At 44.6% G+C, this 26800-nt stretch overlaps 1 protein-coding gene and 1 long non-coding RNA gene across 5 annotated transcripts in view; one reads left to right on the top strand and one right to left on the bottom strand.

Moving 5' to 3' along the window:
• ACSL1 (acyl-CoA synthetase long chain family member 1) overlaps positions 1 to 24931 on the top strand; it is a 58717-nt gene extending 33786 nt beyond the window's left edge. For 3 of the 4 annotated variants that reach the window (XM_019481334.2, XM_014594841.3, XM_019481335.2), the window contains 11 exons: positions 1709 to 1786; positions 4881 to 5015; positions 6986 to 7120; positions 8413 to 8508; positions 12762 to 12834; positions 13856 to 13944; positions 19784 to 19900; positions 21843 to 21986; positions 22471 to 22572; positions 22720 to 22791; positions 23315 to 24931. In XM_019481334.2, the coding sequence (XP_019336879.1) occupies positions 1709 to 1786; positions 4881 to 5015; positions 6986 to 7120; positions 8413 to 8508; positions 12762 to 12834; positions 13856 to 13944; positions 19784 to 19900; positions 21843 to 21986; positions 22471 to 22572; positions 22720 to 22791; positions 23315 to 23455 (1182 nt within the window). In that variant the 3' untranslated portion in view covers positions 23456 to 24931. Of the gene's footprint in view, positions 1 to 1708; positions 1787 to 1838; positions 1917 to 4880; positions 5016 to 6985; positions 7121 to 8412; positions 8509 to 12761; positions 12835 to 13855; positions 13945 to 19783; positions 19901 to 21842; positions 21987 to 22470; positions 22573 to 22719; positions 22792 to 23314 lie in introns of all 4 variants that reach the window. The other variant, XM_014594842.3, reaches the window with a different exon arrangement.
• Positions 24932 to 25263: 332 nt separating this feature from the next.
• LOC109281604 (uncharacterized) lies at positions 25264 to 26726 on the bottom strand. Its single transcript, XR_002088277.2, has 2 exons — positions 26653 to 26726; positions 25264 to 25483 (listed from the first exon to the last, which is right to left on the bottom strand). It is a non-coding gene; the product is annotated as an uncharacterized LOC109281604 (long non-coding RNA).
• Between the last annotated feature and the right edge of the window lie 74 nt (positions 26727 to 26800).

Genomic DNA, 26800 nt, shown 5'->3' on the forward strand with positions numbered 1-26800 from the left:
CCTAAATGTTCCTTCTTGCTGCTTCTGTTTATCTCACCAATGGTGGTGGTAGGCTGATCCAGACTTAAACAAAGCAATAACAAAAAAGCTTGACCTGATGACTGGTGGAGAGGTCAGTAAATAGAGCCATGGAAGGGATTTCTAGGAGACTTTGAGATCCTTAACTATAAGGTTAGGGAATAGGAAGATAATGGTAGTGCAACAGCATTAGAGTTAATTCAGAGGAGACCAAGATTAGCAGAAGCAGGAGTAGTGAAACGCATGTAATCTGAATTGGGTACAAGGCAAAGCCTTGATATGAAACATTTGACTAGAACTCTTGGAAGAGAAGACGCAGGAACTGGAGATGCAGCTGGAGAAAGAATTAAGTTGGTTTGAGGACTGGATTGAGGAAATCCAATAATTTCAACAGTATAGAGTATCATGCTCTCTAGGGACAAGAAACAAAGACAGGAGAGGAGGTTATGGTAGATTATTGCTGAAATAACTGAGCTACCAATGAGATGGTCATAGAATCACATGAACTGTTTTGGGGCGTATTGGGCATGATTTCAGTAGACATATAAATATGGTGGCATTGCAAACCTATTGAGAGAATCTTCTTCAGAAAGAGATGAATTTGAACTGGCACCACAGCTGCAAAAAGCTGTGAGGATGATAGGCTTTCCACACCCCCTTCCCTTGTTTGGAGGAGTTTAAAAGCTTTGATTAGAAATTCTCTCCTTTCATTGAATCTTATTTAAAACACTGCAATTATGATTTAGAGGTTGTGCTTCTATTGAAGTCCCTTTCAGGCTTATGTGAGGATAAATAGTAAAGTTGGATAATGGAAGCTGAGAGGGAGCATGATTTGCTGTCTAGAAATGTGTATGGGAGTGAAAAGTGTAGGAAACACCAGAGGGGAAAAAACTACTTAAGCTGAGGTATCTTGGCACAAGAACAAATGGTATAAAACAACAGTTTTCTTATTCATGGCTAGAATTCCAAAGTTTCCAACTCTGACTGTTCTTGAACAGCTTTCTAGAAGGCAGCTTTAGGATGGAGTCTGTTCAAAATGTGGGTGGGGTTTGTTATGACACTGCTACTTGCAATAGCAGTGGACTAGACTGACCTAGAAGTTCAGTTAGTCTCATGTTGGATGTTACCACATGGGTAAAAAAGTAAACTGTTAATGGACATTGAGATCCCACAGTCTGCAAGTAAAAACTGGGTGTCTTGGAAAAGAACAAACCATTTCGGACTATAAACTTCTGAACTGTTGTGGTACTGTATCTAGGGTAAGTTAGGCTAAATAGAAGACTGGGTTTTTGGTTTGTTACTCTTTAGAGCACATGACCATAATTTGGTTATTGAAAACAAGTATAACTTTTTGTGGCTTCTACAGTTCCTTTTGATGCTTGACTACTATTTAATTTTATGAAAATGATAAGGAAACAAATAATTCTGAATGGCTGCTGTGCATGCTTCTCAATACTAATAGTCTAAAAAACTTTAAAAAAATAAGCACTTAAATATCCCAGAACTATTTGGGGTTTCTTGATACAAAGTATGTAAAAGCCAAAGACTTTGGCAAATAAACTGTATTTAGCTTGTTATCTCCTATTGAGAAGTATGTCAGTATGTACTTGTACTAATTGTAAACATGAAGTTTTAATTTTCACATTAATTTGATCTCTTTTTCCTATCCTCTTGGCACTTTCAATTGCAGAATGCATTTGTTCCTTGTCCAGATGACATTTTGATCTCATTCTTGCCTCTGGCCCATATGTTTGAGAGAGTTGTGGAGGTAGGCATTTATGTACTAGTACATAACTATTCAGAAGCTTATTTCTTTACAGAGTGCGTTTAGTCTCAACGAAAGTGAAACACACATTTCCTATTTGCCTCTTGCACATATGTTTGAAAGAATGGTGCAGGTAAGCCTTTCTAGAAAGAAACAAAAATGTATCTAGTTAACAGAGTATTGGGCATTAATTTCCACATGAAGTACAACTTTAGCCTCCAAGTTATTGAAAAACTTACGTAACAAAATTGGAGTCTTTTCTAGAATAATAGTTAAACTATCTGGAATTCCTTACTAGCAACTGTGTCAGTAGAAGTCTTTGCTGTTGGTTTATTTCAGGGGCAGGCAAAATATGGCCCATGGGTTGGATCCAGCCTGCTAGACAATCCTATCTGGCCCACAGGGCCGCCCCCCCTCCTCCCCCCCCCCCCCCAAAATCTTAAAATAATAATATTTATCTGCCCATGACTGCCTGTCAAAAATGCCAGGAGCTGGCGGCAGCAGGACCTGATGTCAGCACCAGCAGCAAGCCCCCCTCCCCCCCAGTTAGAAGCCACTGCATTAGCTGCGGCTCCTGGCCTGGGACCCTGGGGCTGTTCCCTGCCTCCCTCTGCCCAAGGGGGAAACTTGGGTAAGAACAGGCGGAAGTGGGGGAAGATCGCTGGTGCAGCAGGAGCCAGCTGGGCCCAGCTGGCACCACGTGGTTCCCAGCTGGCAACCATGTGGTGCCAGCTGGGCCAGGCTGGCTCCTGCTGTACCACACGGTCTTGGTCCTGCAGCCAGAACCGTGTGGTGCTGGAGCTGTGGGTGGGGAGTGATTGGTTGGGGAATGGTGATGATGGGCAGGAAAGGAGGGAAAGGCAGTGGGAGAGTGGCAGTGGGTAGGAGCATGGGGCCCCAGGGGTCAGGGCTAGCAGCAGCAGGAGCCAGCTGAGAACCACAGGGCCAGGCTAGCTCCTGCGGCATTTTGCAGTTCTGGTGTTGCAACTGGGAACCGTGCACTGCCAGGAGGTGCCCGGCTGGGCCATTCAGCTCTGTGCTGCGCTGCTGGCTGCAATGCTGGGACCACAGAATGCAGCAGGAGCCTGCCTGGTCCCACAGTTCCCAGCTGGCTCCTGCTGCTGCCTCTACTGTGGCGTGCCTGTAGCTCCCACACTGACACCAGGCAAGCCGTGCACTGGAGCTGGCTGCCTTCCCTGCCCCCTGCTGCGCAGGTCTGCGGACTCCAGTGGGAGTGGAGGGAGATCCACCCCCTGCTTCCCCCGTGTGAGGGCAGGAGCTGCAGGCGTGCACCATAGAACCCCTGTGATAGAGGCAGCTGGGCAGGCTGCATTCCTCATGCCCGCACACAGCACTGGCTGGAGCTGTGCCCTGCCCAGCGTCGGTGTCTGCACCAGGCACAAGCTTCCTGCCAGCCATGGGGGCTGCCCACCGTGTGTGTGGGATTTGGGAAGCGGATGTCCATAAATCCCTTGCACCCATGCTCTGCCCCTACAACCCCTACCTACTTGCCTACCTACTCTATGCCCCCAACACTCTCTGCTCCCTCCACACAATATAAGAGTAAGACTCCATTTTGAGTTATGGACTGCCTTCTAGAAAGTACACAAATCCATTACAAATATTTTGTAATAAAATTAAAATGTTATAGTAAGTGTTTTGACTCTTTTTTTTTTTTTAAGTGTACAATTTTTTTTTCCTGGTTCCAAGATAGCAACCACTCTTCCCTGCCTTTTTTTTCTCCTCCCCCCCGACCAGGAGTACTTCTGGGGACAAGGGGAGGGACTTCTGGTGGCAAAGGTTAGGGGACAGGACTTTCAGTCCAGATATGGCTATCAGAGGGGCAAGGCAACTGTCAAGGGGCAGGGCTACCCATGTGGCCCTCAACAGCTTGCCAAAACTCGTTAAGTGGCCCTCCATCTGAAATAATTGCCTGCCCTGCTCTACCTTTTTTCACTGTTGTATTACTATTCACAATAAAGCTGGTTTAAAACAACCTCCATTTTCTAGAATCATTGGAAGGATGGGAAGAGCTTGCTTGTCCATTTATGAGTACAAGTACTTCATCCTTCCAAAAAATGGTGGCTTGAATTGGTGGCTTTTTCCTTTTATCTGAACTAGCTTTCAAACCCATGCCAGAACCAAAAAGCTTAAAGCTTCTCTGTATTTGACAAGTATAAACTAAGTGCTTTCCCTCATTGGTGAGACCTAGTATAATAACTCATAAGAAATTAACAAAACCTGAACAACTTGGATCATTCAGCAATGGAGAAAAATGCATGGGAAGGTACACTTCCAGTCAGACTATTTTTTATACTACTCACTCATGCATATAGTTAAGATATCCTGTTACCTTTTTAAAAGGTAACAATATCTGGATCTTATTTGGGTCTAGAATTGTTGCACCTGCCACACTAGTGATACATTGATCACTGCCAGCTCTCTGGCATAGGCTTAGTGGCTGGGAGAAGTGAGTTAGCTAAGGTTTTTCCTATGCCAGAATGTCAGTAGTCTTTCCTACCATACTTCATTCTACTGTATCTAGGTCTGATTTATCCCTACAGTTGCCACATCTCATGCTGTTTCACTTTTTTCTGTCCTATCACAAACATGGGGTGTTTTTATACATGCTACAAGAAGGCAAGGTGAGATGCAAGCTCTAATAAAAGTGCCTGCAGCATCTCATGTATCAGTGTCCCCATGCTTCAGAATGGTGGCTGGGGCGCTCATTGAACAAGTTTGTAGTTAAAGCTCCCCCACTTCCATTTTTGAAGCATGGCAATACTGATGCACGAGACGTGGAGGCTGGCTGGAGTGTGCTAATTGCCTAATTGGCATGTTCCAGCAGAGTTGATTAATTGATTCTGCTGTGACATGCAATAATACAGCATGTCAGAGTAGCCTCCCTGCATATGTACAGGTATCCTAAATGCTTGAGCTTTGACAGTTCTCCTGGAAGTCTCCTCACAGCCCTAACTCTTAGAGGGGGCAGAGTCTACCTTATTCCAAATGTGCTCAAACAGAGCAAAAGTACTGAATCGCTTGTTTAATCTGTGTCCATGTAATTTTTATTTTTATTTTTTAACAATCTTAACAGTGTGTGATTCTGTGCCACGGAGGTCGAATAGGATTCTTCCAGGGGGACATCAGACTACTTATGGATGACTTAAAAACACTGCAGCCAACAGTTTTTCCTGTGGTACCAAGACTTCTGAACAGGATGTTTGATAAAGTAAGGTTTTTCTAGCAGGAAGGAAGGGTGTGGTATGTGTTTGAGCAGCATTATCTAAAACCTGACTAAACCAGGGGTCTCTACAACCTGTGGCTCATGGAACCATCTTATCTGGCCTGCTGAGCAACTAGGGCTTCAATGACTGGCTGGGGGATTCAGCAACCTGCCTCAGACCTGAGCTGGATTGTTTTGTGTGGCAGGCAGAAACATTTGTCAGCTATTGGACTAAACTAAACACTGACTTTGGAGACAGCTGTATTGATACTGTGTTGTAAGCTTGTTAGCTGCCAAATTGGAACGGTCTGATCAAAGATTTAAGAACACAGATTTAAAATAAATACTTTTTAGAAAAGCATTAAGAAAATGTCTTGCATTAGAGCTTGTAGGGAGGCACCAGGTGTTACTGAACATGAGATGGGATTAGGAGTAAAACTTGGGTTGTGACTTGCTGTGTGGTATTTAAATTATTTATTCTCAGACCTTGTGTATATTGCAGCACCTCACTAGGTACCTATCTCTTAGAATGGAATTTAATCAAATCTGGGTTGGGGAGCTGAAGTGCCCAAGAGGGGCTGCTGCTAATCCATTCCACCTCAGTAGGAGGATAGCGAAGATGGCAGTTAGGAAGCTCTGAAATCCTGCATTTCTGCTGGACTTAGACACCGAATTCAGGGCTGCAGGTAGGTGGCCATGAGAAAGTTTCGAGGAGACTTCTTCCAGGACTTTAAAGGTGTGATTTCAGTGTCTTGGTATGGACAAGTGACTTACTGGATTTAGTACACAGGTAGAGGTGGTAGTACCCCATGCTTGTGCTCTTAAGGTAAGACTGTCTAGCAAATGGAAAACACATAGGTTCAGTGCTTTCTTTAGTCTAAAAGTGATCAGTTCCTGCCTCTTGGGGAAGGCTGTGGTGGGAGTACCCTACCCTTCTAGTTAAAGCTATGCTACTAAGCTGCTCAGAATGCAAGGTTCATGGCTCTTGAAAGAGCAAGCACGTCTAAATCTAACTTGGTGAGAAGGGGTACTCCAAGGATGGAGAGGGATGATGTGTAGTTGAGTGTCTAGTCATGCTCCTGGGGTTTAGGTTTATAGCCGTGTTGGTCTAAGGACATAGGCAGACAACTGACTCCCCAGCCCAGCCCCTGGCTGCTTTACTTTTCATTCCATCCAGGAAGAGCACACACCAACTGCTGAAACTTCCTTAGCCTGATGAAGGGCTTTTGAACCCGAAAGCTTGCTTAATAACTATTCTCCAACTATTTGGGTTGGTCTAATAAAATATCAAATTCACCCAAGGAACCTTGTCTGCCTAGTCATGCTCCTTGCTTTGTTCTTTTGGCCCATGAATCTTTCATTCTTCTGCACAGTGGCACAGCTTCAAGTGGAAGCTCTTTACCATAGCCTCTACTCTAAAAAGGAGACTTAATTTCTAGAGAAACATTCTAATCGCTACTCTGTGAAATCTGGGCATTGTCTCTGAAGCAGTGTGTGGTCTGTGTTGCAAAAGGAATTGTCTGTGGCTGCCATACTGCTTGCTGAATTCAGTGCCACTGGCAAGTTGGCATATATAGAGCACACTTATCAGGTAAAGTGTCCTTTCAGTCAAGTTCCAAGGGGCCCATTTTGTGAATCCCCAGTAAGCTTGGGCATGAAAGGAATGGAATTGACCAAAACAGCTAAGGTAGTGGCAGTTCTGGACACATTCAGTAGTAGAAGTTAAGGCGCCTTTGTGGAACCCTTTTGGATTTGGAGTGCCTAAGCTAAGCATAAGTGCTGTTGTCTCTGGGCCTGAATCTCCTGCCTTGTCCCAGGTACGAAACTTATGTATGAAGGTTTGAGACTTGTAGCTTAAAACATACCCCAAAGAAGCCTGGTTTTCTAGGCTCACTAGGCATTCTATTCTTTCCATTTTTTATGGTAAGTCTACAAAACTTCTAATGTGAGACTTAACTTTTTGTTTTTCATGCTAGATTTTTGGGCAAGCCAATACATCATTGAAACGGTGGATACTAGACTTTGCTTCCAAAAGGAAAGAAGCAGAACTTCGAAGTGGTGTAGTTAGAAATAACAGCCTGTGGGATAAGTTGATCTTCCGCAAAATACAGGTATATTTATTTCTGTTAGTGTATTGGAGATCTGTAAAACTGCAGTTCTGAGCTAGAATTGCAACAGACATAGAAACTAGTTTTCAGTTTGAAGTAGAATAGTCTGGTTACAAATATGCCCATAGGATAGCAGAGTAACTTTTGCCATGCAAGTGGTCTTGTACTATAAGGCCTTATTGTCACATGTGAAGCTTATAAAAGACCTGATCTGTTAAAGGCCCTAAAATCATTTAATGGCCCTACATCTCAAAAGCCCCTTCTAATTTAAGCTGTTATAATCAGTCCATAACTTATTCTGAGTGACTTATCCTTTAGCTAGACTATAAGAATCCAGATGCACTTGCCTGCCTTTCCTCTTGTTCAGTTAAAAGGTGTATAAAGTCAAAATTGACTTGCTTTTGCTGAAGGCATGCCCAAATTGGAGTATTACAAGAGGACAAAGCATGTCAAGATGACCTCCCCAAGAATTGGATTCTAGATGTGGAAAATGTATAAATGTTTGATTTTTAGACCTACATGGAAAAGTTTATAATTATTGTTGGGGGTCATCCTAAATTTGCCTCTTTGCCCCAACTATTGCAGCAGGAAAATAGTGGCAGGAAAGCAAATGATGGGGAAATTGGAGCGGACAGTCTTAGGGTAGTGGGGAGGCAAGCACTGTGACCACCTCCAACTTCAGCTGCTGTCTCCAGCTGATCTGGAGGGGAGGCCCAGTGCTGCTCCTGCCCCATAGTTCAGGGAGTAGCTGTACTGGGAGCCTGGCTCACCTGGGGACACTATCGGCAGCATGCAGACTTCCTCTTCCTGCCTGGCTTTCTACCCCTGTATCCCCTGCTAACATGGAGCAGGCTGGAAGGAGGAACTGTTACAGCTGCTTCTTGCATTGGGGTCAAGAGCAGCACAACTGCTCCTCCCAGCTGGAATAGTTTGACACTCCCCTTCCCCTCCCCCCCCCCCAACTAATGCAGGCATTGGGGGGGGGGCATTCCTTACCTGTTCCTGCCTCATGCTTCAGGGAGCAGCTGTGGCAGTATATAGGTTCCTTCTCTCAGATGTAGGGCAAGGAGGAAACTGCACCATGGAAACTGTGCCCCGCTGAGCTGAGCTCCCTGCACAGTGGCTCCCCACAGCTCCCAGCTGGAATTGTCTGATACTCCATTCAAAGGCAATGCTTGATGTCTTTCCCCACTTTGAATGGTAAATACAATGTTTTTAGTACTTTGTAGGGACTATGAAAAATCTCCCCCTAAAATGCTTTTAGGGCTCATAGTTGTCATGCCTCTCTCTTCCAGGCCAGTTTGGGAGGAAAAGTAAGACTGATGATCACAGGAGCAGCGCCTGTATCAGCAAGTGTGTTGACTTTTCTAAGGGCAGCTCTTGGCTGTCAGGTGAGTTTCCTCAGCAGCTAGCTTTAAAGCGGAACACATGGACTAGTTGTGGCACATTCCTGCTAGACTGACTATATTGGGTAACTAGGTTTAGAACTGTGCTTTTGGCTGACAGATAAAAGTACCAAAAAGCCCCATTGAAGTAAGCAACATATACAGGCACTGGGAAACCAGGTCGAACTAACACAATTCCTCTTCTGGTAAAGTACTGGTTTGTTTGTTTTTTTTGGGTGAGGTGGGGAAGGGGGTTCCACATCTAATAGCTGATTGAATCAGCTATTGGATAAATGCCAAAAAGCCTTCTGAAATGTGTGATTTTTTTATACAGACATTGGGTGAGCTGAGTCAAACTGATGCAGTGCCTCTTCTGGGCATGTGTTGCACTGGCATGGGGGCATGCCAAGGTTAAAGTGCTGTTTTGTGTGTTTTTTCTGTAAGCACCCTCTGATTTTCCCCCCCCCAGCACAATTTTATAGAATGTGCACACCTTCACTAGAAAGGGCTGGAAGGGACCACATCTAGTTTACCCTCTGCTTGAGGCAGGATAATCCTTGACTAAACCATTCCAGCCAAGTGTCTATTTAACCTGATCTTCAGATATATCATGATAATTCAAGTCCCCCATGAGAACTCATTTTTGCAGGATTTTTTGGGGGAACTTCTACTAGTTCCTTTTAAAGAAGGCCTCATCTACCTTTTCCTCCTGGCTTGGTGGCCTGTAGCAGATGCCCACTCTGACATCCCCTCTGCTGCTCTCCCTTCTAACTTTTTTTTTTTCTTCACCCAGAGGTTTTCAACAGGCCTACCTCCCACTTCTGTTTTGTACCTCAAAACATGCATACATGTGTGCGCGCACACAATTGTATAATATGGGCTGGCATGGAAGATGCCTGTGTGTGACCTACTTTTTGTTGTGGAGAAGCTGCTGCACATTAGCTTCCACATGGCTCTTGACAGAACTGGACCTTGATCTTGTTTTGCTGCAGCCTTCAGCCACCTTTGCAGCCATTGAGATTCTAACAACATCATCTTCTGCCTGCTTTACTGTTGAGGAATTGTAGAACCTGGGCAGGCTCGTAGTGATGGACTGTAGTTAACATGTCGCAGCACCGTAAAAGTATATATGTGGCTGTTCAGGAGGAAAACCATTGCCATCTGCTGTCCTCACCACATCCTGGTGGTGCTGCTATTGTTTGGTCTGCAACTGCTTATTCATCAGAGTTACCCCCTTTCTTATTTCACAGCTAAATAAAAGGTCATTCCACTATCTGCCATCACTCATTTAGCAAGCCTGTGTGAGAAGACACTTTCCTTCTTTGCCAGGTAGACCCCATCTTTTCCCAGTAGTCCTGACTGGGAAAAGATGGGGTTGTATTTCAAGAAGCCAAAGCCCTGCTGGTGACATCTATCTATGCAGCCACATGTTGATATCCAGGATGCCTCTTCCAATCAAACACGTTTTCCTAGAACGACAACGAGAGTACCACCTGGATCCTGTTTCCCTCACCATTGCACCCAGAGCTATATAGTCCCTTTTTATAATCTGCTTGAGGTCACCCCTGGCAATTTGTGTGGGCACTAATGATAGCAGCATGGGAGTCGGGGTCAAATGAGTCTTGTTACAGACTGTCTTGGGTGCAGGCTTCTAGCATGCAGCAGACCTTCAGAGTGAGCAGACAGATCTTTTAGTGCAATGCAAGAAGGATTTTTCATTTGCACCTGCTCTAGCTACAGTGTGTAGAGGCTGCATCAAGAAGAGCAGCCTTCTACCTGGGCTGTAGCAGCTGTGTAGAACGGGAGGTGATTGCACCATTAACAACATATGGCTGGGACTTTGACATGCCCTCATTTAAAATGCAGACCAGGTTGGACATTTTGCTGGCTTGCTCAATCCCTTTGCAGGCTGGAGCTGTCCTACAGGCCATAGGTTGCAACACCAGTCCTGCAGCACTGTGCTGAAGTAGTAACCAGAAAAATGAAACTTCCTACTTCTAAGAAGACTATTTTTGTACCTAAACTATAGACCTGGTAGAGCCAGGATTCAGTCCCCATCTCCCTCATTCCCTTTAAGTGAAAGAAAAGAATGAAGAGCCCCAGTCATAGTTTCATAATTCATAGTTTCATAGTTGTTAGGGTTGGAAGGGACCTATTAGATCATTGAGTCCAACCCCCCTGCCCTGGACAGGAAAGAGTGCTGGGGTCAGATGACCCCAGCCAGGTGTTTGTCCCATCTCCTTTTAAACCCTTCCAAGGAAGGGGACAGCACCACCTACCTCCCTTGGAAGCCTATTCTATATTTTAGCGACCCTCACTGTAAAGAATTTTTTCCTGATGTCTAATCTAAATTTACTCTCTTCTAGGTTGTGGCCATTGTTTCTAGTTACCCCAACAGGCACCTGGGTAAACATTGTATCCCCTATTTCTTGTTGTCTCCCCTGATGAATTTGTAAGTGGCCATGAGATCATCTCTCAGCCTCCTCTTGTGAAGGCTGAAGAGGTTCAGGTCTCCCAATTGGTCCACATAGGGTTTTTTCTGTAGGCCTTTAACCAGACAAGTGGCCCTCCTCTGAACCCTCTCCAGAAGGGATGTGGATGGCCTGAAGTGCAGTGCCCAAAACTGGATGCAGTAGTCCAGCTGTAGCCTGACCAGTGCTGCATAGAGGGGAAGTATCACCTCCCTAGACCTGTTTGCGATGCCCTACTTATGCAAGAAAGGGTGCAGTTAGCTTTACTTAGTACCTCATCACACTGGTGACTCATGTTCATTTTGGAGTCAACTATGACTCCGAGATCCCTTTCCATAGTTGTGCTACTTAAAATGATCCCTCCCAGGCTGTAGGAGTGATGATTCTTCCTCCCCAGGTGCAACACATGACACTTGTCCTTGTTAAACTACATCCCGTTCTGTTCGGTCCATTTCCCCAGCCTGTCCAAATCAACTTGGATTCTCTCCCTGCCATCTGGTTTGTGTACTTCTCCCCATAGTTTGGTGTCATCAGCAAACTTGGACAGGGTGCTTTCTACTCCCTCATCCAAGTCACTAATGAATATATTGAATAGTACTGGTCCCAGGACAGAGCCTTGGGGGACTCCGCTGCCCACGTTACTCCAGGTAGAAACCAAGCCATCCACCACCACTCTTTGGGTGCATCCCCTAAGCCAATTTTCTACCCACCAGACTGTGTAATAATCTATATCACAACTGTTTAGTTTATTTATAAGAACTGGGTGTGACACTGTCGAAGGCCGCCTAAGAAATCTAAGTAAATCACATTTACCTCTATTCCTTCATCCAAGCATTTTGTGACCTGGTCATAAAATGAGACCAAGTTAGTCAGGCAGGATCTGCCTGCTATGAACCCATGCTGATTGCCTCTTGGCATCATTTTATGTGCTGGTTTCCTACAAATATGATCCATAAGAATTTTCTCAAAGATCTTGCCAAGGATAGAGGTGAGACTAACCAGCCTATAGTTACCCGGTTCCTCCTTCCTCCCCTTCTTGAAAATAGGAGCCACATTGGCCCTTTTCCAATCCTCTGGGACCTGACCTGAGCACCACAAGTGCTCAAACAGTTGTACCAGCAGCTCTGCTATGACACTAGCTAATTCCCTAAGTACCCAAGGATGACTATAATCAAGACCTGTTGACTTAAATACATTCAACCCCTCCAGGTGCTCCTTTACTATGTCAGCACAAACAGTTAATGGGTCGGTATCTATACTGGGCTTACCTAAGGTTCCAATGGATTGCATATTTGTATTTGTGTCTAAGAATATGGATGCAAAGAAATCATTTGGAAGGGCTGCTTTGGCCATCTTATCTGTTACCAGTTGCCTTAGTTTGTCCTGAAGGGGCCCTAAATTACCCTGCACCTTCTTTTTGCTTCCTTTGTACTTAGTCAAGTGACTGTGTGTATGTGTTGGGTTTTTGTTTTGTCTTTATTTTTAAGTAGCTGCTTCCTACCCAGCTAAGTGTAATATACCTGCATTTTTTTTTAAATAGCTCTGTAAAAATGCATAATGTTGTACAATGACCAAGTTGAATAAATATGGAATGGTGAACTAAAAATGTAATGGCTGTCTGGTAAAAGGGCAGCATCTTCCCCTTCTTTCCCCCCCCCATCCCCAACTTAGTTGAAACTCTGACTCAAGTGGACTAAGACCAGCAGTTTGAACCAAGACCAAGTGAATCAACCTTTAAAGTGGCAATAGAAATGAAATAAATAAGCTATTTCTGTTTCAATCTAATAGTTCTATGAAGGCTATGGACAGACAGAATGCACAGCTGGATGCTCCCTGACAGTACCTGGAGACTGGACAGCTGGTATGTCATCTCTTGTCTTGAGTGAACTGATTTCTGTTAAATTTCGGACCTGTGAAAACTACTAATATAGTTTAGCATACCTTAGAGCTGTCCTGGAGTACTCCATTTCTTTCCATTGCACCTGAATAAAAAGTTGAAGAGGTCTCAGTTGGAAACACTGTTTTGACTCTGAGACCATGTAAAGGCCCAGTCTTAAAGCTAGATTAAAAAACTTTAGTTAGGAAAGTTGAGTCTACACTGCTCCTGGGGCTAGGAAGATAGGAGCTCTGCTAGTGCTGCCATGTCTCTTCCCAGCTCTGGGCTCCCTGGTAGGGATTTGAGCACAGCTTTCAGGTGGAGAGCTGCACTGTGGCTGGGCACCTGAAAATTGCACCTATTCCACTGCCATCACTTCTCCTTGGCCCCTCAGTTCCTGGTCACAGTGCAGGCATAGCTTCGAGTTGCCCAGCTCCTAGCACCAGCAGAGGCAACATTTTCCAGCTTCATAAGCCAGATCCAGTAGCTCCATGAGTTAGATCCAGCCTGTGGGCTGTATATTGCCAACCCCTGCTTTGGCTATTTCAGCACCAAAGCATTTGACCTTTTTTGTTGATAAGTTTTGCAATGTTGACACGCAGTAGATGAAAGTGGGGTGGAAAGTTATGTGCTTAGCATGATACTACTAGGCTTATGAATAGAAATTTCCAGAAGCTGCAATTTTACAAGTGAATATGCTGAAGACTCTGGTGTTTAAAATGTACTAGACAAGTTGCTACAGGCTAGAAATATCAGTGTAGTGATGGATCGGGTACAGGGTTCCGTTCATAACTTCAAGCTTCCCAGGTATCCTAAAGATCTTTCTGGACTTCCATATGCTTCAGCATAAAGGGAACTGACTAGCTACTGTAGCTAAGTGTTATAATGCAGAAAGTTATCCAAAGGAGGGATTATCAGTCTCTGGTTATGTCTACAGATTAGAGTGCTGCTAAAATGGCTTGGTAAGTGATCTGAACATAAGTACTGTTATCTATTGAATTAATAGGTCATGTTGGGACACCAATGCCTTGCAATATTGTAAAGCTTGTTGATGTAGAAGAAATGAATTACTTTGCTGCCAAAGGAGAAGGTGAGGTGAGTAATACCTAAAAATGTAATTCCAATACAAAACTATCTAAAAATATTTTAGCATTGGTATAGTAAATAAGTAATAGTCCATCTTCTTCTTACAAAAAAAAAACTCCCTAAAGAGAATAGCATTCTAGCAGGAATCACCAAGTTTGTCTCATGCTCAGCCTAGATTAATGATACAAAAGCAAGACACCAGAGTAAACATACTTTTATACTTTAAACAGGAGAGAGTACTCCAGTTACTCAAGTGGTTGCATTTCTATCTAATATAAATGGGAAGAAATCTACTAGGTTGACCATGGACCTGGGTCAGTTAGTTAGTCTATTCCCTTGCAGTTGTTTGCAGTAATATAACATCTAAAACTGCATTAAGCTCCTTGGAACAAATTGGGAATAGCCAGGGAGAGCAACTTGAAAGGCCGTTCTGTGTGTTCTTATTTCTAGTCTAAATTCATGGCTCCTTAGGACTAGTTTTTGTTTTTAAGTCAACATTGTCCTTTTGCCTGAAATGATTCTTGACCCCCTAACAGTGATTCTGAACCAGGGTGCCTTAAGATCTTTTCAAGGGTGTCCCAGGGTGCTATGCAATGTTAGCGTGTGTACAGAGACACTTTGCAAGAAACCCAGCAATCCAAATAAGAATCCAGTGTTAAACATTCTGACATGCTGTATGTTTTCTGAGGTCTCTGCAATAGAACTGTTCTGTTTTTCTGCACTCAGTGTGAAAAATTAAGAGCTGGTACTTCCTGAGGAGTGCCTCAAGATTTAAAAAGGTTGAGAACCATGACTTTTAAAACAGACCATGAATAATCTCACTTTTAATCTTTTAGAAAAGCTTTGTGTTATGCCATGTTAAAAACCATTTCCTCTAATTCTAGTAGTCTTTCTTTGTACATGTTTAAAGTAGCTCCTCTTAAACATGGCAACTAGAAATGTAGACTGTATTCTGGATGAGTTCTTAACACTGGCAATAATATTTCCAGTGTTTTGTTTTGTTTTTTAAAGTATTTTGCCTGATATGTCCTGGAACAAACTTGTTCTGTGTGTGGCTGCATAACATGATAGTTTAATTTACTTTGGGATAGAAAAAAAAATCAAACAGACTTAGTTTTGTAGCAAAGAAAAGGTGAATTCATGCACTTAGACTACTGAATATCATGCTATTTCTGTGACCAGTTCTCCAGGTACTTCTGTACTGATGGTCTTTCCTAGGTTTGTCAACAGATTTCCTTGGTATGCTATTACTATCTGCTAAGGTCATTGACCAAAATTTAAGACCAGTCCCTAATTTCTTGGAGGAACTTCTGTCCAGCCTGATAATTCCCCTTTATATACTACTTGCTGTCATTTAAAATTGTAAGGTGGGTAAGGTTGATTTTAATTTCTCTCTCTCTTCCAGATAATTCTCGTGTAATAGCATTTGAGATAATTTCATGAGAATTATTGTTCATCAGTTCTCTACAAATGTTTTCCCTTCTTAAAGATGTTGTATCTTTATCTTGCCTTCCTGTGTCTATCCTTTCCTTCATTCTAAGTTACCCAAATATCTCCTCATTTTTAAACCTAGGTGGTAGCTCTCATCTCCTGGGTTGTTTCTCAGTCATAAGAAAAGAGTGCTGGAAGGGGCCTCTTGAGGCCATCTAATCCAGCTCACCTGCTCAAAACAGAACGATCCCTAGCACCATCTTGGCCAAGTGTCTGTCCAAGCTACCCTTAACTTTTCTAGGGATGGAGCTTTTGCGGCTTCCTTAGGTAACTTGTTCCAGTGCTTGACACAATAGTTGGAAAGCTCTTCCTAACCTCCAACCTAAACTTCCTCTGTAGCTTGGGACTATGGCTCCTAGTCCTGTCCCTTATCACTACAGAGAAAATGCTATCTCCATCCTTTCTCTCTAATTGCCCTTCAGGTACCTGAAGATCCTGTTATCAAAACCCCCTTAGTCTTTTCTTTAGAGTGAATAACCCAAGTTCTCTCGGTCCTTCTTCATAAGTCATACTTCTTATGACTCGTAATACATTTCTGTCATTGGCTGGATGCTTTTCAGTCTGTTTGCAGCCTTTTTGTTTTGGATGCCATGCTTCTAGACACCAGTATTCCAGGTGAGGCCTTGCCAATGCTGAAAGGAGTAGGAGAATCACTTTTCTTGATTTTTGCAAGTGACTCTCCTTTTTAATACAACCCAGTATGCTGTTGGCTTTTGTTTTTGCAACATGAGCAAACTTAGTTCATTCAGTTTATGGCCTACTGTAGCCTCCCAGGTCTTTCTCTGCGGTGTTGCAGCCTAGCCAGTCATTCCCCAGTCTGTATTTGTGCATAGAATTAATTTAATTTATTTATTGGACCACTTCTCCAGTTCTATTCTCTAGGTAATTCTGGATCCTAATCCTACCCTCAAGTGTCTGCAACTTCACCCAACCTGGTGTCATCCACAAATTTGCTAAACATGTTCTCTCTCATCATCCAAATCATTAATGATGTTGAACAGTAGGGCTGTACAAAACGCTTGCATTTTGTTTCTGTTTGGCATTTTGGAGGGACAGTGATTTTGCTTTGGTGTTTCGAATCGCTGGTTCGTCTCGTTTCAGCTGAAACTTTCAGAATTTTGCTGGTGTTTCGGCCATAGGCTATAGTGGGAAACCGCAGAACTACCTATAACTTTGTTGTTTCTTGCCTGATCCGGATGAAACTTGCAGGGATTCTAGCCTCTTCTGAGGTTGTGCAGCCTGCCAACTTTCAAGGAGATGGGTGCAGGGGTTTCTGGGAAACTGCACCTCAAACTGTTCAAAGCAAACACATATTGCTTGCCAGAAGTGGCAGCCTGCTGTCATCCTTCATGCAGATCTGGGGGCCCACTCCCCCCAGGAGGAGTCTGGCACAGCCCCGCAGCCCTCCTGAGGGGCACGGGCCCCCAGATCTGTATGCAGGTTTTCATTAGGCTGCTGTTGCCGGCTGGGGAAATAGCCCAGAGCCACCGCCATCACCAGCTGGCAGCAGCAGCCTGCTGTCATCCCACGTTATCCGGGGGCCTGTGCCCCCCAGGAAGAGCTGGGGGAAGCGATCACAGTTGGGTGAAAGATTGGGGATTTGGGGAATCGAACCAGGAACTAGGGGAATATTCAGGGCTGTGAACGCTTTTTTCCCCCAGCCCCCGGTTTGATTTTTTTTTTTTTTTTCCCCCCCTCCCCCCCAGCACTGGGGTTGGAAGGGACCTCAAGGACAGATCCTTGTCACTGGCCAGCCACAGATATCGATATCAGAGCGGTCCTTCTCCCCCTCCCTCTTTCCCTGCAAGCCCACCTTCAAAACGGTTCGAAACGGCTCCGAAACGTTTCAGAAACATCCTAATTGTTTTCAAAATTTTCTGAAACATTTTGAATGGCCTGTTTTATTTTGGGTTAATGTTTCGACTGTCAACATGTCCAAATCCAAAACAAAATGGCGGCTGAAACGTCGTACAGCCCTATTTAAACAGTACTGTATCCAAGAGAGACCCCTGGGTAAACCTAATGGATACTTCTGTACAGCTAGACAACTTGTTGAACATAATCCAAGTAGTTATGTATCCACATGCCACTTTTTTTTTTTTTTTCAGAATTCTGAGATGTAGGCTATTCAGTCTTGCTGACTTGAACACATTGAGTTCTCTTGGAGGTGTCATGTGGTGTCGTCGTCATTGTCTCCCCCCCCCCCCCCATTTGGAATAAATTCAGTTTCTGTTCCCATAAGCCAACATACCTCTACTTCCTGCTGAACATTATTTCTGCTATTGGAAAAATGAGGGGACACATGGAAATGTTACCAAATGACTACCTCCTAATCTGTACCCCATACTTACTGTTGAGTGTTTTGTTTATTCTTTACTTGGGGTTAAATCTTTATATATTTACGATCTCTCTTTTTATATATTTTTAACAAGACTTTAATGCTTCTTGACTCCAATCAGTTTTGATGAGCTGCTTTGATCTGTAGATACACTACTTTATTCCTTTTTTTTTTTTTTTTTTTTTATATTCAGTATTATTCTGGAGTTATCAGTTCACTTGGGCCTGGAGGCTTTTCTACAAACCATTCCCCTTGTTTGGGATGAAGTGTCAGTGTCTTACTACTTTTTTTTCCAGGATTACCATGCAGATTCTCAAGCTTTTTGCTGTAGTGCAAGGGCAGGCAAAAATATGGCCCGCAGGCTGGATCCGGACTGCCAGGCACACTCATCTGTCCTGCAGGCAGGCGCCCACCAGTGAATTGTACCCCGCCCAGCCCTTTTTGCCCATGAGGGTAGGGACGCAGACCCCCCCCCCCCCCCCAATTGCATGTTGCTGCCACCCTTGTGGGCAGAAGGGCCCGGCCCAGCCAGTACACAGCTTCTCAGTGGGGCTGCTGCTACCACTGCTCAGCTTCCCTGGTGTCCTGCTTGCTCCAGGCAGCAGGTAGAAAAGGGATGGGGGTAGAGAGCATGTGGCTGAGGCTGGCAGCAGCATGGTGCATGTGCCCAGGGAGGCAGCAGCATTTTGGAGCTCGGGTGAGCAGGGGGGTGTGTGTGTGTGGACCCCCAACACACTCCTTTCCATGGTACACAACCCCCACTGCCAGCAGCAGCAGGGTGCTCATGCCTGGCATAGGCACTGGTGCCTGACAGCACATGGCACCAGCCAGCGCTGTGCGTGAGGGCAAGGAGCACATTCTGGCAGGGCCGCCTCTATTGTGGAGGTTCCCCATGCACATGTATAGCTCCCTGCACTTGTGCCACTGAGGGAAGCCCTGCATGGGAGTTGGCTGCCTTTTCCACTCCCTGCCCCACAGGTCCCAAGACTCCATGGAGAAGCAAGAGCCACACTTCCCTTCCACTTCTGCCAGAGTTCCAGGACCTGTGCAGCAGAGGGTGGGGAAGGCAGCCAGCTCTCACATGGGGCTTTCCCCTCCTCTCCCCTACCAAAGTAGCACATGTGGGGAGCTGCATGTGCACATGGGGAAACCCCCACAATAGAGGGAGCCCTCCTGATCTGTGCTCTTCACCTCCATATGCAGCATTGGCCAGATTCATGTTGCCAGGTGTCAGTGCCTGGGCTGGGCACAAGCACCTCTGCCTGCTGCTACTGCTGGCAGTGGGAGCTGTGCACCGTGGGAGGGAGGTGTAGGGGTCCCCCCCCCCACGCACGTACATGCAGAGTCTACAATAGTAAGACTTTTATTTTTGAGTTATTATGCAATTCCCTCCTATATACAGTATACAAACACAAATCATGACTTTTTTGTAATTAAAATTTTAAAATATGCTATTGTAGGTGTTTTGAGTTCTAGTATACAATTTGTACTTTTTTCTGATTCCAAGATGGCAACCCTCTGCTCCCAAAAAGAGTTTCTGGTGTGGCAAGGGGAGGGATTTCTGGCAGCAAAGGTCAGTGACTCCGAGTCCCAAGATAGCTCTACCTTTGCAGCCCTCAACAGCTCACCAAAACTCATTAAGCTGAAATAACTGCCTGCCCCTGCTCTAGTGGAACTCACTAACATGTTTCCTTTTAAATTTAATTAAAAATAGTCCTTTAGAAATTGAAGTTTACCAATCTATTCTTCTGTTTATCATATTTCTTTAACTGAATACATTGAAAAAGGTCACAGTCAGGAATAACTGGGTCTAATCATCATTGGTAGCCTTTATTCTCCATGCTATATTTGAAGTATGTCATCCTATAATGACAGTTATTATTAATTCTTTTGCCATATTTGTAGCTAAACCTTAATTTGACTCATTTTAGTAAGTGAGGGAGAACTTGACATCCCTACAAATTACATCATGATGCCAGACTTCTTGCCTATCAGCTTTGATTTTAATTCCTATTTCAGGTGTGTGTGAAAGGGCCAAATGTATTTCTGGGCTACTTGAAGGATCCAGAGAAAACAACAGAAGCTTTGGACAAAGATGGCTGGCTCCACACAGGAGATGTTGGGAAATGGTTACCAGTAAGTAAACTTGCATAGCTGAAAAACACACACTTTGAAACAACTGTGTTGGCAATGACTAAATTGTCAAGGGCCTGACCTATGTACCTGTGGGGGTGGGGGGAACTTCAGAGCTTAAATGTTTGTAAAAGTACTTTGAGAGATTCTGGAAAGTACTATAAACAAAGCATGAAATTAGCACTTCTAGTATTTAGCTGCTGGGAAGCTTTGGTTTGTGGTTTGGTTTGGTTTGGTTTGGTTTTTTTGTTTGTTTTTTTTCTCCCTTCCCCCCAAGATAAATAGCAGCACTTCATACTATCCACTACATGGTGTTACTTAAGGGAGCTGAACTAAATAGCAAACTATCTTGAACTCTTTCATTTATGGTGGGGGAAGAGGAATCTTTTAATTTTGTAAGCGAAGACTACCTTCAACCTCATGTATAATAGTACATTCAGACCTTTATAGATAATTCCCTTCAGCATTATCTGTTTAGGGGTGCACCAGTAGAGATTTTTTTGGGGCCAATACAGATGGCCAATATTTAAGGAGGCATATCAGCCGATATCGATCCAATTTCTGATGCAGCTGCCTCCAACAGGTAAGTCTGGTGTGGTAGAAGGGCCGTTGGGGGAGGGGAAGATCAACACCCCCGCGATGAAGTAGGGGGCATGGGCAGGCCCTATCCAAGCAGGGCGGGGGGCCCAGAGCTGCAGCTTGTGGGGAGGGGGTTGACTCCCACTGCTGCTTGCATCTGGAGTGGGGGGACACATGTGCACCCCAGATCTGCATGGGGTGGGGCGGGCTGCGCGGGGCTCTTCTCAGCGGGGGCTGGGCTTGAGCAGGTGCTGGGAGGATGCTGCATCTACCCCAAATTTTGCCACCACTCTGCTCCAGGTACCACCACCAACCGCCTGGTACAGCCCCGCCTCCATCCACGTGCTGGGGCTGTCATGCGGCTGGCGGTGGTGATGGGAGCAGAGCAGTAGCAAAACTTTGGGGTGGATGCAGCATCCTCCCAGTGCTGCCAGTGCCTACTCAGAGCCCAGTCCCTGCTGAGAAGAGCCCTGCGCAGCCCCTGGCTGCAGCCCACCCTGCCCCATGCAGATCTGGGGGCACACACCTCCTCACATCCTCCCAGGGTGCAAGCAGCAGCTGAAGCAGTCTTCCGCTTTTCTCTCTCTCTTCCCCGTGAGCCAGGGCTCCATGTCCCCTCTCTTCCCCCAATCCTGGGCAGCATCTGCCCGCACTCTCACCGCAGGGGGCATTGATCTGCCCCCTCCCCTCCCACCACACTGGACTTACCAGCTGGAGGCAGCTCTCCATGCCGCCTGAGTGTTGTACTGTGACTGTGTGCACAGCACAGGCATCTACCGGCCCTGTTAGGTCAATATCTGATACAGCCAGTTTTTCTTTATATCGGTGCACCTCTAATCCATTTGTTACTACTTCAAAATTAAGGAACACTTTGTCCTTTTTACATAAGAAGGCTTTTGCAACTTGTCAAAATTCAAACCTGAGCTTTTGTTTTCAGAGAAATCAGCAAAGATTGGGTGAAGTGAACCAGTATAGGAAGTGGATACAAGCAGATTCATCCGTTCCAGTTCACTTCTGTTTACATTTTTCTCCTTGTAACCTCATAACTTTTCAGTGACCAAAACATTCTAGATGTTGGCATCTAGTCAACTGGAATTAATTCACATTTACCTTTTTTTTTTTTTTTTTTAATCACTTACTGCTTTAAACAGTTTGTCAAGTAACCTTTTATTTATATCTGTCCTCAAACTACCTGTGTATTTGGGCAAAACTGACTTACAGATTTCTTCTTAGTATTGGTTTTTGAAGTGTTTACATTACATTCCTAGTATTTCATCTGGTTTAATCTAACTGTAGAGTGGCTTCGATCTACCTGTCAACATCATCCAACTTTTGTGCATAGAAATAATTTTTTCTTATTCCACAGAATGGAACCTTGAAGATCATTGACCGGAAAAAGCATATATTCAAACTTGCCCAGGGAGAGTACATAGCACCAGAGAAAATAGAAAATGTGTATTTGAGAAGTGAACCTGTTGCTCAGGTGTTTGTCCATGGGGAAAGCTTACAGGTAGGCATCCCTTGTCTAGCTTGAGACCAGTGCCAGCTGTAACTGGCTTCAGTCTCTTTTAAACTAATGTTGTAGTTGAAATTTCTTATAACTGGCTCTTTTTGAATTTTTAGTCTGACATCCTAGCTATACAATTTGTGAATCTGGGTCAGGTTAGACAATGGGCAGTAGCCTTTTCCTTCAGCTTGAGGTGCTAGGCCAACATTGAATAATAAATGGTGTTTAAGGACTGGATGAACTAGAAGTTCAGAAGTGGGTTCTACTTGAATTTAAAATGTTGTAAAACACGCCTTAAAAGACATCTTAAATGTTTTTCATTGTGGGACAACTGAATTGCTTTACTTCAGAAGCCAGACACAACCCCCAACTAATATAAAATACTGTTAATTTGGATTAAAGTCATATCTAGCTACACCAAAAGTGATGGACTGTTAAGAGCTTAGAATTTTCAAGCTTAATAAAATACTGTTTCTCTCTCTTCAAGGCTTTCTTAATAGCTATTGTGGTACCAGACCCAGAAATCCTACCTAGCTGGGCCAAGAAGAAGGGATATGAAAGCTCATATGAAGAACTGTGCAAAAACAAGGTACATGTTCTTCAAGAACATAAATGTCATACTGGTCCATCCAGCCCAGTATCTCATCTCCAACACTGACAGTATTTGTGCTTTAGAGTAGCAGGGGCCGACCTTCTGGGCAGACATGCCACAAGTTCTATTTTCCTGTACCTATAGGATCTCAGGAAACACATTCTGGAAGACATGTTGAAAGTTGGGAAAGAATCTGGTTTGAAGTCATTTGAGCAGGTGAGAAACTGAAGCTGAACTTAAATGGAATTTTAGCTTATTACCCAGTTCTCTAAACTAATATGTAACTAGACTCTGAAGAAACCACTTCTCCTTAACTTTCTCATACTTTTTAAGTAACCTGCTACATAACTCATGTCTAATGTGCCCCACCTTTTTTAAAGCCAGGAGTCAGAGCATGACATGTGAAGCTGTTTTGCTCAGCATGCCACAGCCAGCCTAGGAGACCTGGCCCAGCTTGTTAGCAACAGCAGGTGCACAGGGTAGACAGCCGGGAAGGGGCTGGGGCTGCACTGCCAAAATAAGGATTGGGCCCCTCATAGCTCCCATGCCATCTGCCCTTGGTGCACAAACGTCTTACAAGTTGAGATTTGGGGGGGGAGGGGTTGGCACTCTGCCCAAAAACATTGCCTACCCCTGCTTTGAGCTTTGCTTTCTAGGGAATGCAGCCAAAATTCATGCGAACTATTAGCTAATAAATATTCTTTTTTTTTTTATTTTTTTTTTTTTGTTTTGTTTTCAGGTCAAAACCATCGCCCTGCACCCTGAAATGTTTTCCATTGAAAATGGCTTGTTGACACCAACATTGAAGGCAAAGAGACCAGAACTACGAACATACTTCAAGGCGCAGATAGATGAACTCTATGCTAATGTTAGAATGTAACTAAGAATGGCTTGAGGAGAATGGCACATGTCCAGTGTCTACTGTTGGCCTTCGTATCTGTAATTTGACCACAGCAAACATAGGGAAGGAAACTGTGCAATCATTAACTAACTAGTACATAAATGGGTACTTGCCATAGGAGCATTGAAGAAAATGGAACACTGCCTTACTGTCCAGTTGTGTTGCATACCATTTTATGGTGACCTACAATTTCCAAAAAAAAAGCCTTAAACTGTAAACGTAACTGTGTAAGTTATTTTAAGACTTCCTCAGCCAAAAAATGGGACTCTTCTTAACCATGGAGTTAGGGTTTTCTTATTGCCAGCATGTTCAGTGTCTGCAGTGTGCTTTGCTACAGTCAACTCCAAAGGATTTAGCAGATCTGGAGAGGCCTCTTGGTATCTTTACATCAGGGGAAACATTAGCTGATCCATCAAGGTTTGTAGCTGAAGCACTTCTTATATTAGCCCTATCATTAACCTGAGCAGACAGAAGTTACTCAAGCGTCCCCAGCAAAGAACTTTGAAGTTACCTGTGTAAGCTAGAAGCTGAATACCAATTAAAGGAGAATGATGCAACATTAGGTCTCAGATTTTTAGTCTGCATCTAATTCTTGAACACTAAAGAACGTGTGCGCAGCTACCAATCAACATAAGGTCCTGACGAAGGTCAACTCCATAGCTGCGTAAACAGATCCTAACTCTGGAATGAAACGAGTTTTAAAGCTGGAAACCATTCAGGAGGCTGGGTTATGCTAACAGCCAGGTAAATGTACACCTGTACTAGTTGCTTGTCTCCCTGCAATGAACATCTGTTTAATTAAATTTGCTTCAATTTTCTTTTTTTTGTAATGTGCCAGATCTTGTACCTACAGAATAGCTTCTACCAGTCCCTCAGTTCTCTATGCTTAATGCGTAAGCAGTAGAGTACCTTCATAGAGATGGATGGGAGCAGAAAGCAAGAAACTTGTTTCTAACCTGACGATTGTAGCAATTCTGAGTAATCAAGCCCGCAGCAGAGCTGTCCATTAGCATAGGATAGATATTTGTTCAAGGGGTAGGCCGGGGGAAGCTGAATTCCCAAATACGTTACAAAATATCCAGTCTCGCCTTCGTTTTGGAAAACCTGGCAGAAATATGCCTTATTGCAGCATAAATCTTTACTACATCTTAACAGAGTTGGTTTTCCATTGGTATTCATTGCTGTTTCTTGGACACATGGATATATGTAAAATACAAGCACAACAGGGTTTGCACTAAGATTTCTGTGCGATTGTAATGCACTATTCAGTAGCATAATTTCATGTGTGTGCAGTTTAGGGTACACAAATCCATGTCAACTCTTAGAGTAGTAATTTGTTACATTTGGAGTTCAAATGTTTGCTTAGTCTTGGCTATTTCTATGTTTTATAAACCAAAACAAATTTTCAAAACCAATGAAGGAAGTGAAAATGAAAATAAAAAGAAAAATTCTGCATTTTGTGAGAGTGAAACACTTATTTACGAGTACAATTTTACTAGATGATACAGTAACAGCATTGAATGAAGATTTAATTAATTCAACAAAGCCAATTTCCCTGGTAAAGCAATGAAAAGTTACTTCTCCAGTATTTTTATCCATGTAGGCTAATTAGTAAGAGGTTAACTAGTGAAATTTGCATTGGTTATATGGAAAATAGGATGTCTTTCTATTCTAGCCTGCTTCCTACAGATTCAGGTTGGGTTCGTTTTTTTGTTTGTTTTGTTTTGTTTTTTGTTTTTGTTTTTTTGTTTTTTAATAATATATAGTAGCAAAGGGGATGTACACTGTTCTGCTCAGTTCACTTCATTGCATAAATAACTGTTCAAGAATGCCTTTGCTTTCAGAGTAGAAGTATACAACTTGTTCCTCCAGCTTTATGGCCAAAGGTGCATTGGTGGTACGTGTGGATCTTGTTTGTTTGTTTTTTTTTGTAAATCCATTGACTTTAGGGTTCATGCTCTTTCATCTCACTTGGTAGTTTAGCTATTTGGAGCAGCGTTTCTCAACCTGTAGGTCACAAGAACATATAAAAGGGTTGAAAATAAACTTAAATGGATTTTCCTCTAAAGGAGAAAAATGTGGAAAACTGGCTTTTCCTTTGCAGGCTGGCAGAGTTCCAGCCTGCAAGGGGCTGCTTGGGGCCCCCAGTTCCCCCTGCCCCATACACAAGGGGGCTGGGGCACTGGGTTGGAACTGGCTGTCGTGTTTAGAAATGGGTCCTGGTACAAAACAGGTTGATAACCACTGATGCAGAGCAGTGGTTCCTGATCTGCAGTTCACAGACAACCTGCCAGTGGTACACATTAACAGACTTATTAGAATTACTTTATATGACAAAACTTTGCTGGTGGTACACAATCTGCCAGAGGGCAGGAACCACAGATCTAGAGCATCTTGCATTGTGCTTGCTAACATCTCTACCTGTAGCTTCTGGTGCTTTTTTGGAAGGGGAAACAGTTCTTTGTCTTGACTTGAAGCTGCCTCTTGACTACAGGCTGGGTCCCAGGGGCAGAGCAAAGGTTCTACTTCTCCAGGGAGAAGACAGGGCAGCAAGGCTGGTGTGTACTTCTAGCCCAACCTCCAGTACTTGAGTAAAACCCAGTCACTCCTTTCTGTAGCTAACCAGGGGGCAGACAGGGCTGTGCTAGAGCAGCTTTGTCCTCTTCAGCAGGGGTAAGGGAGGCTTTTGCCAAAGTCACATCACTCCTGTCCAACAGGTGGTCGCTGGGGGAGTTAGTACAGTTGTTCGGTCCTTGTGCCCGTCCCTCCCCCCCACCCCCTTCTACCCAGAAAAGGCAACTCTGGGTGCCGTTGTGCAACAGGGACACGAGACCCCGACCCTGGGGGTGGAAGAGGTCGGTTCTGGTAAAGCTCAGCTGCTCCGAGGGGCTGCAGCTTGACAGCTCACTGCCCGGGGGGAGGACTCAGGGGTGAGATCCGTGGCGCGGGCAGCTGCTGGGCCGGTTACTGGACGGCAGCGAAGATTGGGGGACGGACGGGACACTGCTGTAGGGATGCCGCCAGGGACCGGACGGCCCCAACACCCGGCCCAGGGCAGCGCTGCAGAGGCCGCAAGGTCGGCACCTCCTGCCCGGCACAGGCTGCCGTTGGGGAAGCGGCCGCGGCCGCAGCCCTCCCTGGGGCGGGAGCGACGGGGAGGCAGCTGCTTCGCTTACCTCCCCCCGGGCAAGAGGCGCCAGTCGCCGAGTTCCGCTCGCGGCCCCGGAGCCAGCCCAGGACCGGACCATTGCCGGGGGCGGGGGGAGTTTGTCCTACGTGCCCACAGTGCTGCACCAGCGAGGCTACGTCATGGCCCCTCCCTGC

The sequence above is a fragment of the Alligator mississippiensis genome, chromosome 2 (assembly GCF_030867095.1).
Source record: "Alligator mississippiensis isolate rAllMis1 chromosome 2, rAllMis1, whole genome shotgun sequence".
NCBI lineage: Eukaryota > Metazoa > Chordata > Crocodylia > Alligatoridae > Alligator > Alligator mississippiensis.